The sequence below is a fragment of the Gobius niger genome (assembly GCF_951799975.1).
Source record: "Gobius niger genome assembly, chromosome: 17".
Lineage (NCBI taxonomy): Eukaryota > Metazoa > Chordata > Actinopteri > Gobiiformes > Gobiidae > Gobius > Gobius niger.
Window position 1 is genome coordinate 11879890 of NC_136868.1, and position 17224 is coordinate 11897113.

The 17224-nt window shown below is 41.9% G+C and overlaps 1 protein-coding gene across 2 annotated transcripts in view; it reads right to left on the reverse strand.

The window, feature by feature from the left end:
* palld (palladin, cytoskeletal associated protein) overlaps positions 1–16239 on the reverse strand; it is a 110651-nt gene extending 94412 nt beyond the window's left edge. For both annotated transcript variants that reach the window (XM_079574855.1, XM_079574856.1), the window contains exons 1-2: positions 16024–16239; positions 13768–14691 (exon numbers count right to left, since the gene is read on the reverse strand). In XM_079574855.1, the coding sequence (XP_079430981.1) occupies positions 13768–14690 (923 nt within the window). In that variant the 5' untranslated portion in view covers position 14691; positions 16024–16239. The remainder of the gene's footprint in view (positions 1–13767; positions 14692–16023) is intronic.
* Between the last annotated feature and the right edge of the window lie 985 nt (positions 16240–17224).

Genomic DNA, 17224 nt, shown 5'->3' on the forward strand with positions numbered 1-17224 from the left:
ATTTTGGCTTGCGGGGGATGCACAGACTAAATAGTGATTGATCCCACATCCAGCTGCCACCCACGGCTCTGCCACAAAACACAAACACACAACATCTGCAGAAAATATGACAGACAGACTCTCAGTGTGGGAAGACAACAGCATCAACGCAGGGATCACACTGGTATGGTTGGAGCTCACGTGAAATTGTTTGATGCAAAAATGATGTGAAATTCCACAACGGAAAGATCAAAAGGTCCTTGAGCTGACGGGCAAATCACAGGCCATATCATCCAAACACTTTAGTCAGGCGACTTGGAAATTCTGCCCTGTCAACTCCAAATGGAAAGAAGGAAAAGGAAAGAATGTGAAAACTATCAGTATCAATGTGTGGGTGCATATTCGTGAATCGTTGCACCCCCTGGGTTTCATATCGGATTCTACAGCTGTGTATTTATGCTTTGCTGAACTGACCTCTCCTCTAATATCAGCGTGACTCCATAAAGCACTTTTATATGAGTGAAATCACTGTTTATTGGCCGAGTTGTCTTTCCCGGCCTGTTTGAACTCTGCGCCCCGTCCTCCTCAGCACAAATTCATCCCCTCCTCCATAAGCGAAGACACATGAGTCGGTCTGGACCATCCTCGTCCGCCCGTCTCCTGCTCTTCCTGCTGTAAATCCCAAGTCTCAGGTTGGCTCAGGTTTAGGAAATGGTAGGGAATTTTGTTAAAGGTCAAATAAAAGTCTAACAGAGAGAGATGCACGTCGCCGGTTTATTCAGAAGACAGTTTAAGACGTGTGCAGCTGTTATCCTGTCACATGGACATGGGAAGCAGGACTCCAGAGCACTTTTATAGATCCCTTTTGACCTCATAAAAACAAACATCTCTGCTCGGGTCGTGCACACGATTTCAGATTAAATACAGAGGTCCACAGAGAATACATGGATCAAATTGTCCTCAGATTTCTCTTGTTTGGAGTTGGCAGTATTCGGGAAGCCTTAGGCGGAGAATACTTTCAACATTTCATTGCACCATCAGTTTAAAGATGGGAACGAATAAATCTCAATCTCAACAACCATCAAATTATTTGGTAAAATTGTAACATGTTAAAGGGATATTTCAGGATTTTTGACATAGGGCCTCATTTCCTAGTTATCCAGAGTGTTGCTGATTTCTGGAGATATTTCTGGAGATATTTCTGAAGATATGCTAGAGCATTAAGGTGATACTTTATTGATTAAAATTGATTAAAAAAGTCATTAAAACCCTGCATTAAAAACAGTCTGACCCGCTCCACAGAGCACCTGAGGCAAATCACTTATAACACCAGACTAACCATATAAATGTTTGTTTCCATAAAATAATTGGAACATAACTGACCTTGCATCACATGAATGATCGCATTTTGAGGGACTATTTTCTGGCAGATCACTTCGCCGCCGCATAGCTTATACAACCACGAAGCTGATGCTGCTCAAATATAAGACATTTATATGGTTAGTCTGGGGTTCTAAATGATTTGCCTCAGGTGCTCTGTGGAGTGACTGTTTTTAATGCAGGCTAGCTGATACCATAGAAATGCGCTAGCCTTGCACTAGCCTAGCGCCATGAAACTCTTCAAATATAAGAACTGCATGAACTCCAAAAAAAAATATCTCCAGAAATCAGCAACACTCTGAGTAACTAGGAAATGAGGCCCTATGTCAGAAATCCTGAAATATCCCTTTAATACAAACCATATAATTTGGCATTTATTTTAAGTAAATACCTCTAATTCTAATATATAAATAACTGCCTGTATAAAACTGTGATCAAATTGGGGCTGCATGGTAAGAGGTAAAAAAAAATGCGATTAATTGATAACTGTCTTGAATAATGCAATAGCACACACACTACGTTCTATTAAAGGTGCATTATGCAACTTTTATGTGGAAGGAAAGGTTATTTGTGTGTATTTGATCTTGTAGTGACCCAGTGGCTGTAGTGGTCAGCATGGCACCTTTACTTTCCATCACAGTCTCCAAGATCAATTGGTTTTCACTGCTGACGGACCAGCTCACCACCAGAAAACCTACAAAACGATTGATCCTGGAGCGTTGTAGAGACCACCATGATCGAAAGTAAAGGCGCCGTGCTGACCACTCATACCACTGGGTCACTACAAGGTCAAATATGCAAAAATCTCAACTTGTTTTTTCCGCATAAGGTTGCATAATGCACCTTTAAAGTAAGAGTAAGATCTCAGTAACTAATCAGTATTCCCAATGCCAACTTTGACCAATCAATCTGTCAATCACATGCACAAGAAATTACTTTAAAATCAAACTAAAATTGTGAGGAATTTGTTTTCTTGTCAAATTGTGTGAAAACAAGGGAAAAAAGGTCAGGACCAAAGAAAACTAAACTAAATCTGTGTGTATGGTGCAGGCCTAGATGAAAGTGATTGTTGATTGCTGTGTTATTGGGTTGTTTTTTTTATTTGACAGGTCGACAGTCCAAAGTGGAACAGCTCAGTGTTTGGTATGGAGCCCTTTATGTGGTCACATTTACACTCAAAGCACTCAGTGAACACAGACACGTGAAGAAAGTTTTGTCGAGGATCTTCTAGCCCCAAGGATCGACTGGACGTATGATCTACTGCCACTCCAGATGCATCATTAAAGTGTCTATTCTGCACTTTGAGAATTCATTTCATTCCTTTTTTTTTTCTCCGTGGATAAGATAATTTTAAACAGACACAGGTACACTGTTATATTTTTATCCTCCTCGTTACGAACATCTGTGATTCGAACCAGACCAAGACTCCAGAGCCTGAACCACTCGTGAAAGAGTCAAAAAGAGTTGCCAACGCTCTTGAAATTCTTCCACGTCATTAAAGCCATAGAAGCCTTATTGGATCGGGCCGGACATCAAACGCAAGCTCCTTTGGCAGCGGCACAAGAATCTGAAGAGCGAAGGAGAATAATGGCCCGAAATATCTCCTCAAAAGGTGGATTAGTGTAAGCTGTGTGTAGTGGCTGTGGTTTATGGAGAACACAGTCACTGAACAGGTGACGCAGCATGTGCCCAGCTCACTGTTCAGCTGTGGAGCTGGGTCACATGACTCACCAGACAACTGGACAGGACACAATGACAAGTAAAGAGTAAATAGGGTTTGCATATGGCTGCTAAACAGGACTGCATTGCATTATCCTGTAAGTGAAGTCATGCCCACAGAAATTCATCAAAATGGAGGGTAAAAGATGGAATGCCACAACATGTGAGGAGTGTCAGGGAAATATAATTATATTTTCAAATAACGTTGACTGGGTTGAGTTGAGTTGAGGACTTCTCTCTCTTGTAGTAAAATGTACGGCTGCAGAACACACAAGTGAGAGGCCTGCACTGCAAAAAGTAATTACTTCGATTTGTTTAAATGTCTTAATTTGAGCATAATTATCCAAATTATGCTCCCATTAAGACATTTAAACAAATGTGTTGTTTTGACGAGTTAAGATCTAGTTGGGCATTTGACCTAGATTATTTCACTGGTTCTGAGATGTTTCTGCCTCGTTTTAATACATTTTGTCTTTATTTTAAGTAACTTTCTTTGCCAATGGAATGAGAAAATTGGTCTTATCCCATTGGCAGTTTTACTGTCTTATTTCAAGCGAGATGACCTTAGAACCAATCTGACATGTCATCAAACAGGCAAAGTCAGAGCAGGAAAAAAAGGCTGCACAATAAAGTCGAAGTGCTCCTAAGGTATTATTGCGCCTTACAATATGGTTCCCCTTTTAATCGGCTAAGAAAATAGACATGTTTGATTTTGTGCGACTATACTTGGATCGTGTAACTTTTCACATAACTGTATTTAAAAAGGGAAAACTTGGAAGAGCTTGGTCGCTTCTAATTTCACCCCAGCTTGGAGCTATAGGAATATGCTGGGAAAGGCTAAATGCTAACAACATTTGCCTGAATGAGCACACTCACAAAGACCAGACAGTTACACATCAACTTGTCTAAGCTAAGGTAAGAACATATCTCAGTATGTAAAAATGGTGGACTATTCCTTTAAGTCAGGCCTTTCCTGAGAGGGTCAGGGCTGCCATAACCCACTTCTTTTTACACTAAAATGGTTTATTCAATAAAATACTGAAAATATAATGAACATATTTTATATGCCTTAAAGGGACTAGATGCAAGTTGGCCATTTTATACTCACTACTGCCTCCTCAGGTCTTACGTGTAGCTGCACCTTCAATATTAAGCTCGTGCATGACGGCAATTCGGGCCCGAAGTAACATTATCCAGATTAAAATGAGAAGTGAAACAGAAGGTTATAGCAACCTAAACATGTACAGGGGGCTAATTTCCCAACAATAGTTAATAAACTTTACAAATACAAACAAACAACATTTGGATCAAGCACTGTAATAGGACTTTCTCTCATTAAAGACATAAATAATTGCAGCCCTGACAGATTGTGTTGCATATGGACCTTCCTGTACAGTCCTTTTTAATGTGAGAAGAACATGACTGTAGTCCCTGCCCTGTTTTCAGCTCCATATGACATTACATATAGAGACGACAGAGGAAGTTGTAAAAGTGCCTTACTTTGAACAATAGCCAGGTTGAAACACAGTCTCCGTGGCCTAAATGGTTTGGTGCAACATTAGAAGAGCTGTTGTAAAAGCACTAATAGTTTTTCATGGCTTTTGGAGATGGAGTGAGTTTGTGTTCAATAGGGTCTAACAGAACCGCTGACCCAGGGTCCACGGCGAAGATTTATGGACTGGACTCAGGACATCTCGGTGTTGAACTTGTCTTGGATTTCGGGGCTCCTGCCGTGCATGACTGCTGCCTTTGTCCACAGTCGACGTGCCTCAAATTAAATCTGCTATTTCACTTCTTTAACTGTCACTGATCCACTTCTACAACCCTCCACAAATCCCATTTTCCCTTCACTCCCACTGAACACACTTCCTCTTTGACCGCTTCCATCCGGATATTAGCTGTCCAACTGTCTTTTGCATTAGGTCAAGACTGATGCCTTTATGCGTTTACAGAAGCAAATAGCATATCATGTATCTTCACAACATGCCACTTAACATGTTATAAAAAGCATTCAACTAGGGCTGTCACCATAATTACTATATATGGACTAATCATTCAACAAAATGACAGATAAACAATATCATTTAGGCTCAATATTTATTATCTGTAAATTTATTTGCATATTCCCCCTATTAGTTTCTTTGTAAAACTTTATTTTTACAGGGTTTATACAGGAAGCAAGTAATAATTTAATGCTTTGAAAGGAGAACTAAGTAACTCATGCCCCCAGAGGCCTAAAGGGGCACTGCAGGTACTCATTAATTGTCCGTGACAGTAAATACTACGCTGACAGAAAAGACAAAAGGAGAGAGATATTGTACATCCAATTACACTATGGAGATATATTTTTTTCATTCAAACTTGGTAAATACTGTTTAAGCAGCGCTAGCCTGCAGTTAGCTTTGCCCGTTAGCCTGTTAGCTTCTTCTTCGAGTTTCTATTAGTGTCTATTGGGCCTCCGGGTCGGAGCAGGGATAGCTGCAAGTGTGGTTTTCAGGCCAGAGACACCAGGGGGAGATGAAAGACCCCCCAATCATCCCATTAAAACTTGTATTACCTACAGAGGGACTACGGAAAGGATTTATTAAGGTGAATGCCCAATATAATATTTTTTTTTATGCCACAAACATCACAACAAATCTAAACATTCACAATTTCCACGACACCATAAGTCGCATTGAATGGTTCTCAAACTCTAATAAGATGAAAACATAAAATTATTTGGTGGAATATTGTATTACGTCCATTGAAAGACACCAAAAAACCTAATCAATCCAATCCAAGAAACAATGATCTGCTTATTAACAATAAAACATTTATTGCATGTACTTCTGCTTTCTTGTTGTTGATAGTTTCGCACACAGAGAAAACAGGGGGTTTCTATGGCTCTCGGGTCAGTGGCAGGAGCTGCTAGACTGAGCAGAGAAAGTTTCCCCTTGTCGAGCGAAACTTCACACTCGGCCTCCAGTCCAGCAAAGGTCAAAGCTCAAAACCCAAGACTTAGGCGTCAGGCAGCTCCGGCCGTCACAGGATCCATTAACGCTGCACTGACGAAGGCACTGATGCTTGTCCCGTGTCTTTTACTGACTGAAAACTGTTCAGTTCACTGATACAGCAATACGTCAAACTGACTCTTTCACGTTTACATGTTAAATATCTGTCTGGACTCTGGACTTACACATGTTGTAGCTTCCAGGAAAGTTCAGCTCACTAAATCACGTATTAAAATGGTTTTAAGATACTACATACAAGGATGTTTCACATATTTGAGACGCTGAACCATGACTAAACAGTCTATAGCCCACTGCTCAAGCATTGTCTAACCTTCACATGGAAAACATACGTAGCTTTGATTTAGCAAGATGTCAAAGTCACTATTTTACATTAACATTTACATTATGTTTCAATGTTTTCAGCATCCAGCTCCAGCAAACCAGTTGAGAGAGACACTTATTATTCCCAGCATGAAAATGAAATGACAGCATCCTGGCCGCCCTCAGAGAAGGAGAAGCGGGAAGAGGAGGGCTGGTTTAATAGGATCATAAGAACTTACTCCATATGGACAATTTTGACAAAAAAAAAACTTAATAGAGATTTTTCTGACAAATATTGCGATTTGCTTTGATACATTTAAATGCATAGACTGCTGTCATGCTACTTTTAGACTGTCAAACAACATATTCTTGCTCTAATTGCCCCACATCAGAACAATACACCCGAAGCTGCAATTAGCAGAGCGCAAAGGCTGTAAATGTTTAGGTCAGTGCTTTTCAAACGTTTCAGTCCAAGTGCCATGTCAGAAAATGGCCAATTTTCCAGTAGCACCAAAGCTAAAAGCACCTCATCTACTTTCATGCGGACATAATGTCCACATGATACCTCTGGGGGATGGACTCACATAGTGTCCATCTACACACTACAGAAACTGCTTTATGGAAACTCAGACCTTTTATCTGTTGCAGCTGAACCTGAGATCGCAAAGCTCCACAATTCTGATTGGTGAATGAAATGAAAAAAAAAAAAAAAAACTCAGCCTCTTGAGGTTAGGTTATTGCAGTAGTCGATAAACCTTGCAGCCCTAGTGTCTACACAACAAAAGAATTCATACACCGAAGAAAAGCTGATGGAATATGAGGTGCTTCCCATCCTGACCAGAGTCAACCAACGTATTACTATAAAAGGTGGGTTACTTTGTACGGAAGAAATGCTTGTTAGGAATGTTTTTTAGCTTGTCACACGTGTGTAATGGCCTCTGTTTCTGACCGGAGGGCCTTGGTGTGTCTCTGGGTCATGCAGGGAGGATTCAAGGCTTCAAGGAAGAAGCATAATTTCCATATTTCCAAAGTACCACCAATACTGTGTAGTGAGAACAATATAATGTAAACAATTGTTGTCCCAAGTCCAACTACAATATATCATTTCACTCTTTCATTGTACTGTATGCTATGCTATAATGTAAGAAATACAATTTGAGACACTTATTGCCAGCATAAATATGAAATGAATGTATGTTGGCAGCCTTCAGAGGCTAATACAGCATTGTGTGTGTTGCCAATAGATTTACAGTAACACGCGACATCAAGGATCAATCATCAAAACAGCTATAATATATCTGATCATATATTGAATATAAGTATCATTCCAATGCAATAGATATTAGATATTGATATAGATGATTTAAAAAAAATAGCAAGCATAATATGGAGAAATGAACTTGTTACTGCAGCTTTCAGTGAGGCGCAGTTTGTCAGAAAATGTGCAATCACAAAAAGCATCAACCCAGACACAGGCATGTATTTCTCCTGTCATTAAATTACTGTCATGTACACCATTGTCTCTTACTTTTACATTGAAAACTATTGTTACTGCAGTTCAATGTTTACGGCCATATGTCAAACTCTCACTCTTTCGCATTAAACTGGCTAAATATCCGTCTCGCTAAATGCTTTCAGCCCCCAGGAATGTTAAGCCGACCAATTTGAGCAGTTTTAGAGCAGACGCTTCTTATTCCCAGCACAAATATGAAATGACATCATGTTGGCAGCCGCCGGAGAGAGAAGCAGGTATAAAGATCGCTCCTCTTCCTCCCGCAGAGATCAAATGAGCCCAGGAGGGGGAACTGAAAAATTATGGCTTTTCCCGCTCCGATCCAAGCAGCATTTCAGAAGCACCACGTCATGAGTCAGGACTGGGTCACCTGCAATGACCTCATTCCACCGCTGTTTGATACAACTGGGAGGACGGGCTACTGCTGCACACATTATCTACTAAATGATGATTCTCATTATCAGCGGAGATGATACAAAGGCTAAAAATAAAATCACAGACATAACATTTCAAAGTTGGATGGATTGCTGCCGCTCTACTACAACTAAGTCTTTACCACAAGGGCAATGTGATATAAACATAATTCCCTTCGTTTGAGATGTGCTTCTATGTATTAAAACTGTAAGGGTATAGCCGTAATCCCAGCCAACGCTAGTTCTGTGAGACCAGGTTCTTGGGCAAGACACTTAACTTTGCCTTCGTAAATGTAGAGTCATTGGTGATGGTTGGAGAGGCCATAAGTGGAGCCGTAAAGTGCATTATAAGCCTTTCCTATTGGGGTTATTATAGTAAAGGCCTCTTTGGTGCACAGAAGTATCTTGTGAAGCTGAAACATTTAAACTTTAATGAACTTTAACATGCTTGTGGCAGAACAATATATCGGCAAAATACAGTATCCATATAATCACAAGATGCCACGATATACAGTGGTATGCAGAAGTATGGGCCCCGTTTAACTTTTCGACATTTTGCCATTTGCCTTTTAGTGCAACTAATTGCCTTCAGAAGTTGAATGAAGATTACTGAATGATCACATGTTGACCTAATGACTAAATAGAGTCTACCTGTGTGTAATCTAATGTCAGTTCAAATACATGTGCTCTGTGATGGTCTCAGAGGTCTGTTAAGTGACTATTGTGGAGCAGAAGCATCATGAAGTCCAAGAACACACCAGACAGGTCCGTGAAGTATAAATCTGGGTGAGGTTATAAAAAGATTTCCAAAACTTTGAACATCTCTCAAAGTGCAGTTAAATACACCACCCAGGTATGGAAAGGGTATGGCATCACTGCAAACCTACCAAGACCCGGCCGTCCTCCTCAACTTACTGACCGAACAAGGACAGCACTGACCAGAGCTGTTACCAAGAAGCCTATGATGACCCTGGATGGACTGCAGAGAGATACAGCTCAGGTGGGGGAAACTGTCCCACAGACCATTATCAGGCCTTTATTTGACCTTCATTTAACCAGGAAAGTCCAACCGAGATTAACCTCTTACCCCCCGTCTGAACCGAGTACATTTTCTCCAGGTTGACATTACACAAATCTAAAAGCTCAAAAATGGGATGAAAATGCAATAAAAAAAAGCAATAAAAACAAAAGTCCAAAAAAAGAAGGCGACGCAGCAACAACAAGAGGAAAATGATCCGTTCAGATGAGTTTTGTAGGTCTTAGCTTTCAAATGAGCCGTTACTCGGGCCTATAAGCTGCAACCTTTTAGATTTGATAAAGCTAACCTGGAGGAAATGTACTCGGGGGTTAAAAGGTTAAGAATCGCTTTTTCAGGGGAGTCCTGGCCCCAGAGGGAAGCCTATTCTACATGTTTTTAGTGGTAGGGGTAATGCAAGAAAGGGCCCGTCCAGGTGGGAACCACATGCACTCACCGCTGCACCGCCGTGTCGCCCGAAGTTCCATTTAGTGACTGACTTTGCTTTGACACAAAACAAAGAGAGAAAACTGCGTCTCATATTGTGTTACTGCCTTGTCGTTTAGTTCCAAAGGTTCATAATCTGTTGCAGCAGCGGGACAGTATAGGCACTGTCTGCCTCTCTCACGGTCAATATTAGCTCAACCTGAGAGGGTCAGGTTTAAATTTAAACAAGGATCATATATTTGAGCGCAAATTCCACTATTGCTGTGAGGAATGTTTCTGTAGGAGAAGAGGAGATATGTCTTTGTTGCAAAAACCCGGCAGCCTCTCATTTTCTCGAAATTTCCTGTGTGGGTTTTCGCAGTACATTTGACTTAGGGGGGGGAGGGAACTGCTGCCTAACTTCCCATTGCTTTTTAATTCAAGTTCGGAGCTGCCCTTGTTTGCACAGCAGGCAGTTTTGGTAATAACACAGAGGACGCATCACACAAAATGCCTAAAATAACATGTTGAGCGCGCCACAATTGAAGGAGGATTGTGTCTGTCTGCGCACTCGAGTGGTGCAAAATCACTCGTCAGGCAGCGAGAGAGCGTGTCATTGAGGGGGTGTGCCTGCCTGCCCAGACCTCCCACAGACTCTTATTCAGCTATGATCTCTTTAACAACTTAAAAGCTTTGCGCACACATTCCCAAGTGCCTCGTGCCAACCTCAAAACCAGCTTGTCTAAGTAGAAATGACCTCAGCCTTGAAAAATGCCCAAATTAGACCCATATTCAACGCATACTTGCACATCAAACCAGCACCAGAAGAGCGTAATTACAGTAAAAAATTATGCATAAAGCTCTCGGAGGAAGAATGAGGTCTTAGGAAGAGTGGTCCAAGATTTTCGGGAGTGAGACAAATTGGCTCTGACCACGGCAGACCGCGCCCTGCCCCAGCAAGCCATCAGGAATGCCACTTCTCGCAGCCTCAGCGCCCAAAGCATGACTGTGAACGAGCAGAGAGGTGAGAGGGTCCATCACCTGGTCGCTCTGGCAACGCTTCTAAAGGCCGGCATCTCCGTGGGAACCGAGCGGCAAACCAGGAAGTGCGTTAATAATAAACGCAACGATTTACAAAAGCGAGAAAGTATGATAAGATTTCATCAGCAATACACAACAGTGGAAAAGCAAACATCAGAGGAGCGTGCCCATTCTGCCTGTTGGATTGGAGCTATAAAGCAACGGTGCAGGTGTTTCAGGCTATGAAAAAAATGCTGGGATAGAAAATCAAAGGAAGTTTACAAATCTAGAGAGTTTTGCAAGGTCTTAAAGACATTACAAACGTTACTAAATTAATTATTAAAAATGTACACCAAACAAAGCCATTTTCGCCAAAAGCATTATACCGTTTTTTTCCCCTAGTAGCCTAATAGAGTTCGGGAACGTGACGTCATATCGCTAAGCATTATGGGATCAGCAGCCATTGTAAACTAATGGAGATTTTAAAAGTTAAAATACTGGAGTTATTGTTCACATTAAAACACTTGGAGACCACAGTGTGTTAGATGTATTTACCAGCAGTAACTCAGCAGCTAACGGAGTCGTTCCACTGGTTTTTTCTCCACTTTTTATACAGTTTTTAGCTAATGTTAGTCTATGGAAATGTATGCTAACAGCTGCAAAGATGGCGGATCTCCATGGTAACTGTGGACATTCCCGAACTCTATACGTTTGTTACGTGTGACGTCACAAACAATAATCAGCTACTTCCGGGTCCAAACAGTTGACAGTTCCATAGATAAACGCAGCAAACAACGCTACTTTATCTAAATCTCCTGCTAAAATAACAACTGATAAAAGGGTAACAGTGGACAGTTTTACACCATCTTTTTTTATTAGGCCAATAGGTATTTAAAATAAGCCTTGATTGTGCATGGAAAAAATACTTTGATAATTAAAGGGGAGTTTAAAATGTTAAAAAATTAAGGATTTTCCTCCCCCTACATGTTCCAGCCATGTCCTAATGTGTAGAATGAGCCCAGACATATTCACCACAACTGCCTCTAAAATCCTGCACTGTCACTCAAAAAGTTGTTCATTCGGGTCAAATTGCATTGCTGTTGCGTAAGACCTGAGGTGGCAGTAGTGCGTATAAAATGACCAACTTTTATCTAGTCCCTTTAATGTCAGAAAAGACTTACTAAGGAAAATCCAGAGTAAAAGTAGTATTTCTGTGTGATCAGATGTTGATGTTGCTAAATCCCATTATAGTGAATAGGACTAAAGTTCGGTTGGACCCGAAAGTGGGACGATGACATCATCACTTAACAAACGTAGCAGTACAATGTAAAGATATTAGTGGGGGAAAACATTGTCCATCCAATTCAATTTCATGAACTTGCAGGCTCGTTTTCATGCATTTCTGTGACAGTGACCCTGAAATGTGACCCTGCAAGTTATGAAATGTGCCTTTAAACTTGTTCCTGTGAAGAATTGGGATGCTACAAATGTGTTACAAATGTTAGGAATGAGTGAAGACTAAACCTAACATTTTAATTTAGAGGCTTCCTCTTTCATTGTTTGAAATTGGAAAATAAGTTATAAGGCCTTTGATACAATGGGAGTAGCAGCACTTAGAGCAAGGTTTAGACTACTAATAGTCACCCCAAGGGGATCAAGGTGCATCACACAGAGCCAGTTTTAACATCCAGCACTGCACAGCATAGTTTTCATAGTCCATACATCTAAAACTAAAAGTCTTTTCCATGATGTACAGTAATAAGCTACAGGTGTTCATCTATATGCATTTGCTGCCATCTAGTGTTGACAAATATGAGCTAAATGAAAACAAGTCACTTATCTTCTTGAGCAACAAACCAGACTCTTGTGAATAAGAAGAATTCATCCATGTTTTCAAATATGCAGCACAAAACTAACTTCACCACTAACTCTTCCACTGAGTTTCATATCGCACTACTGACATTTCCACAGTAAACAGGGGCGTCAGTTATAAATGCTCTTACACACTCATCGACTTTATTGGGCGTCTGTTTACTCCTTGTGTTATATAAAGCCTACACCGCCACAAAGTCTGGCCTCTCCTGTTTCTCGGAGGTGAAACATGCTACATACTACCTTCATGTTCCCAAGAAGGTGTGCGCAGATATGGAGCCAAGTGACTGAAAACGCCTGGTCATTACATTGACTGCATGCCTGCCCTGGCTCCTGTTGGCCGGGGACTATTTATACAGGCATATGCAGAGGAGGACCTGCACGGGCCAATGGGGAGGACACAGCACCTGGAAACTCATATCCTCTATTCAGGCTTAATTAATCAAAACAAGAGGCGAATCCTGTGAAACACTGTGAAAAGACAGCAGCAGATCCACCATAAGCTACAAAGCTGCAGAGAGAGTGTATGTGTAACATACACATACACATAGCAGTGTACAGAGACAGTGGCAGCAATGGCACTATGCATGAAAGGAGGAAGGTTCAAACGGACAAACTTTCATTCTTTTACCTGATCAGTCATCATATCATTTTCAATCTAATAATTTAATGAGGAGCACCATCCAAAAGATCAACAATAGAAGCTTCCAAGAAACTGAAATAGATTTGCAGATTATTAATAAGCACAATTTCACAAGTAAACACGCCGGTGTTGACTGAGAGGTGCGCTTTAAGAAACAAGAGAGGAGGGTATTTTTAGTTTCCGGAGGAACTGTCGCAAATACTCGGGAGCTGCCACCTTCAACAGCCCAGAGCTGTGGGGCACAGGTAAACAGACTCATACACTGCATTCATAAACCAGGCGCAGGTCTGTCAACACATGGCTCTGTGTCACCTCTGCCACTTTATCTGCAGCCAGTCTGCTACTACCACACCAGACAATTAATGTTTTAATGTAAAACATATTCAAGAGCTGCTGGAGGATCAAGTGTATTCAATACACCAATGTATCTAACACTTTGTGTTGTGACTACACATTCAGACTTCTGCCCTTACCTGACGAGGGGCAGGGGGTTCCCAATGACCCTGCACTCCAGGCGGATGGGGCTGCCCTCGGCCACCTCTTGGCTCTTGAGTTTGTGGAGGAAATGTGGAGGAGACAGTGGTCCACAGGAGACTGGAGCTCCAGACTGTTGGTATCGAACAGCAGCAGCTACAGGCCCCAGGGCGCCAGACTGGGGGCCAGCGGTCTGATTGTACGGGACGTCCTGAGGAGCTGGGGGCAAAGAAGGAACAGAGGCTGAGCCCTGGGGGGCGGGCCGCTGACTCCTGGGGGACAGGTATCCACTGTCGGGAGAAGAGGAGTCCTCCTCCTGCAGCTGCTCTGTGTGGGCTGTGCTTTTAAAGATGGAGGACAGCTCCTCGATGAAAGTGGCAGCGCGGCTGCAGAACTCTGAGGCAGAACCCGAGCGCTCGCTCAGCTCCAGACCCTCATGGACCAGCCGGGGTTTGTCCTGTCTGTAAACAGGCTGCAGTGGCTTGTGCCGGACCACCTTCTCCCCTGGAGACTCAATAGGCCCTTTTATTGGCCTGACTGGGGCGGTCTGCTGGGAAAGGCCTTTGACTGCACTGTCATCAGGACAGGGGGCTTTGGTCTGGTGTGGGCTGGAGGTGTCTACAGTCTGTGTGGGCTCTGGGAGGGCCAGCTCCTGAGGGTTAGGTCCAGGGTCCTCAAACGTGTCTCCAAAGGCCTCCCGGGCCAGGTCTAAGCTGCGGTTTATCTCGTCTGCACTCAGAAACGACGTGAGGTCAGCAAAAGCCCCGTCTCCAGAGTCCAGCTCTGGTGTGGGCTCCAGGTAAAGCTCCCCATCCGAGGAAGCCTCTGAGAACACCCCTCCATCTCCCTCCGAGTGTCCTGCTGCTGGGTCCTTCAGCAGCATTGACATGGGGAGTGGCTGGTTCCAACTCCCGTCCTGCATACTGAAATACATGCACCACATTTAGACACTACAGTTTAGACTCAGTATAAAACAGACAGTAATAGACAGGAGTCATTCTGAGAATATAGAGCACGGTATGGGCTAAAGCTGCGGTGTGACTCAGTGCTGTCCCAACTCAGATCAGAGGCATTAATGAAGGCTTTCACTTCGGTCAGAGACAAGTCCAGCTGTAAGTTCACTACACGTCTGTCACAAAGTATTTTTATATCTTTGTGCCTCATGAGCTAAAATATAATCACCACTGTACAAAATATTACTTTAAGAGATATATGTACTGTCTCACAATGAAGAGGATTCCCCTCAAAAACGAGATGGTGTTACTCCTCTCAATAAAATGACAATAAAACTGCCAGAGACGTAATGTGAGAGTGAAAGATTTCCTTTCAGTGCCACTCAGCATTAGCCCAGGGATAAACAGGCGACTGTCTAAAGCCTACGATGAATGAATGAATAAAAGCTGCTACCATGCGTGTAGGAAGCTTATAGTATTTACTGCTGAGTCTGTTCAGTCTATTATCAAGTGTTTATTAGTTAGATGTGAACAACACGACAAAGAAAGCGTGTTGAAATGTTGCACAACAAAATAAAGAACCATAATCTTAGGGATAATTCATATGATGTAGGATTCTTTAATGCATTGATAGCACAGAGGTTCCTGTACTTGCAGTTCGTAGTTAACCTTATATTTACAGACTAATATGAACTCCATATTATCCATGGTCGGTTACACTGTTGATTCTTGGGCTTGTGGCGGTGTCTGAAAGTGCTGGTGTTGATACGTGTGACACAGAGCCTCATGGCGTCCTGAAGACCAGCTGTTGTTATTTTTAATCCCTTGGGCAAAGTTTCACAGCACCAGCAGCAGCAGCGCGACCCAACCCTGGACCTGTCTTTGAACAAGATACAGGTACGACCCAAAAAGCAAAGGGCTTTCAGGAAGTAAACCAACTCTATGTGGGCTCTTACTGTATGTCCAGGGACAATAACACTGCAGTGGTGATTAAAAATGAATGTGGAAATTTGTCAGTGAGCTCTCGCTTTGTTGTCAATGTCATTTATCTGTAAATTTCCAAACAGTTATATAAGCTACAATGTTTTTTATACAAGGATAAGCAGCATATGACCTTTACATAGAAGCATTTAAATAACATATATAAAACATGATATAAACATACTTCATACTGAGATAATAATAAAGTGCTTTATCATATGAGTGTGTGTATTACAAGTCAATGAACTCCATGAGAGCATATTTAATCACATAGGCTTCCATGTAAGGCTAACACACACCAACAAATCATTAAAATCTTACCTGCAGCGATATGAACAGTATATCCTCTTGTTCCTTGTATTTTTCTCTGTCTCGTTAAAATGAAAAAGGGGCCAAACCCACACGTCGCTGACCAGAAGAGCCGCTCGTTGGTGGGACGGTCAGCAGGCTTAGAGGGTCCAATTGCGCGGTGCCTCTGCAGTGGCCCGCTGTCCCATCTGTCTCGGTCCCTAACTTCTCACTGTGTGCGGCTATATTTGGCCCTGGCTCAGGTTTCACAGCCTGAATATTGGCAAGAAGACAGACGTTAAGGTAGTCCTGGGGAGCAACAGCCATAGCAGACATTTTCATATTACGTGTAATAAGCATGTAATGAGAAAATATTGCAGTATTCAATAACTGTCTAATGCAGTAACGATATTATTGCGATATTTTACTGAACCCTTACATTTTTTTCATCCAATTTTGTAAAAACAACACTTTAATGTGCTAGCTTCTTGGCACAGATATTGCCATAACTATAAATTTGGTGATATTGTCCAGTTTTGTAGTATCTTCATGCAAACGTCATTAACTAACGTCAATGAAATTTTGAATTAAAATCAAAAGTGGTTTGATTCATTCACCTGCGATCAATGATGGCAACTATGAACCACCACTTATACAGACTGGTTATCTAGATACAAGTTTTAAAAAATAGCCTTGTTTATTAATTAAGACGTGTAATATGATGATGTAGTTAGCTACAGAAGCTTGTCACATAAGTATGTGCTCAGCAGTGTTGACCCAATGACCCTAGACCACCCACTTACTGTACCATAAGGGTGGAATATTAATTAGATTTTTTTTTCTTATAAAGTCTGCATCCTATGAATGTTGAGAAGGACACTTGCCAGTTGCCACTGGTTTTTTACCTTTTTTGCCAGGAGTCCCTGAACAAAGACAGCTCTGACTAATGCCAAAACACAGGCTTAGCGGCAGGACATGAAGCCTCTGCCTCACTGGGTCTATTTCTAGGCCACTATCACATTTTGTATGCTCTGAGCTATTCTGGTTCTTTGGTCAATCTACTGATTACAGTTAAGTGCCACTGATAAGACCGGAAGGAATTTCAACTGTAGGTTCTGGCATTTGTCCACTGTGAGGACATTGACATCACACATTAACATTACACATGGTTCAAGTTCAAGTGGCCAATAAATCCTTCTAATAATCACAGTACAGTGGTTCTCAAACTGTGTTT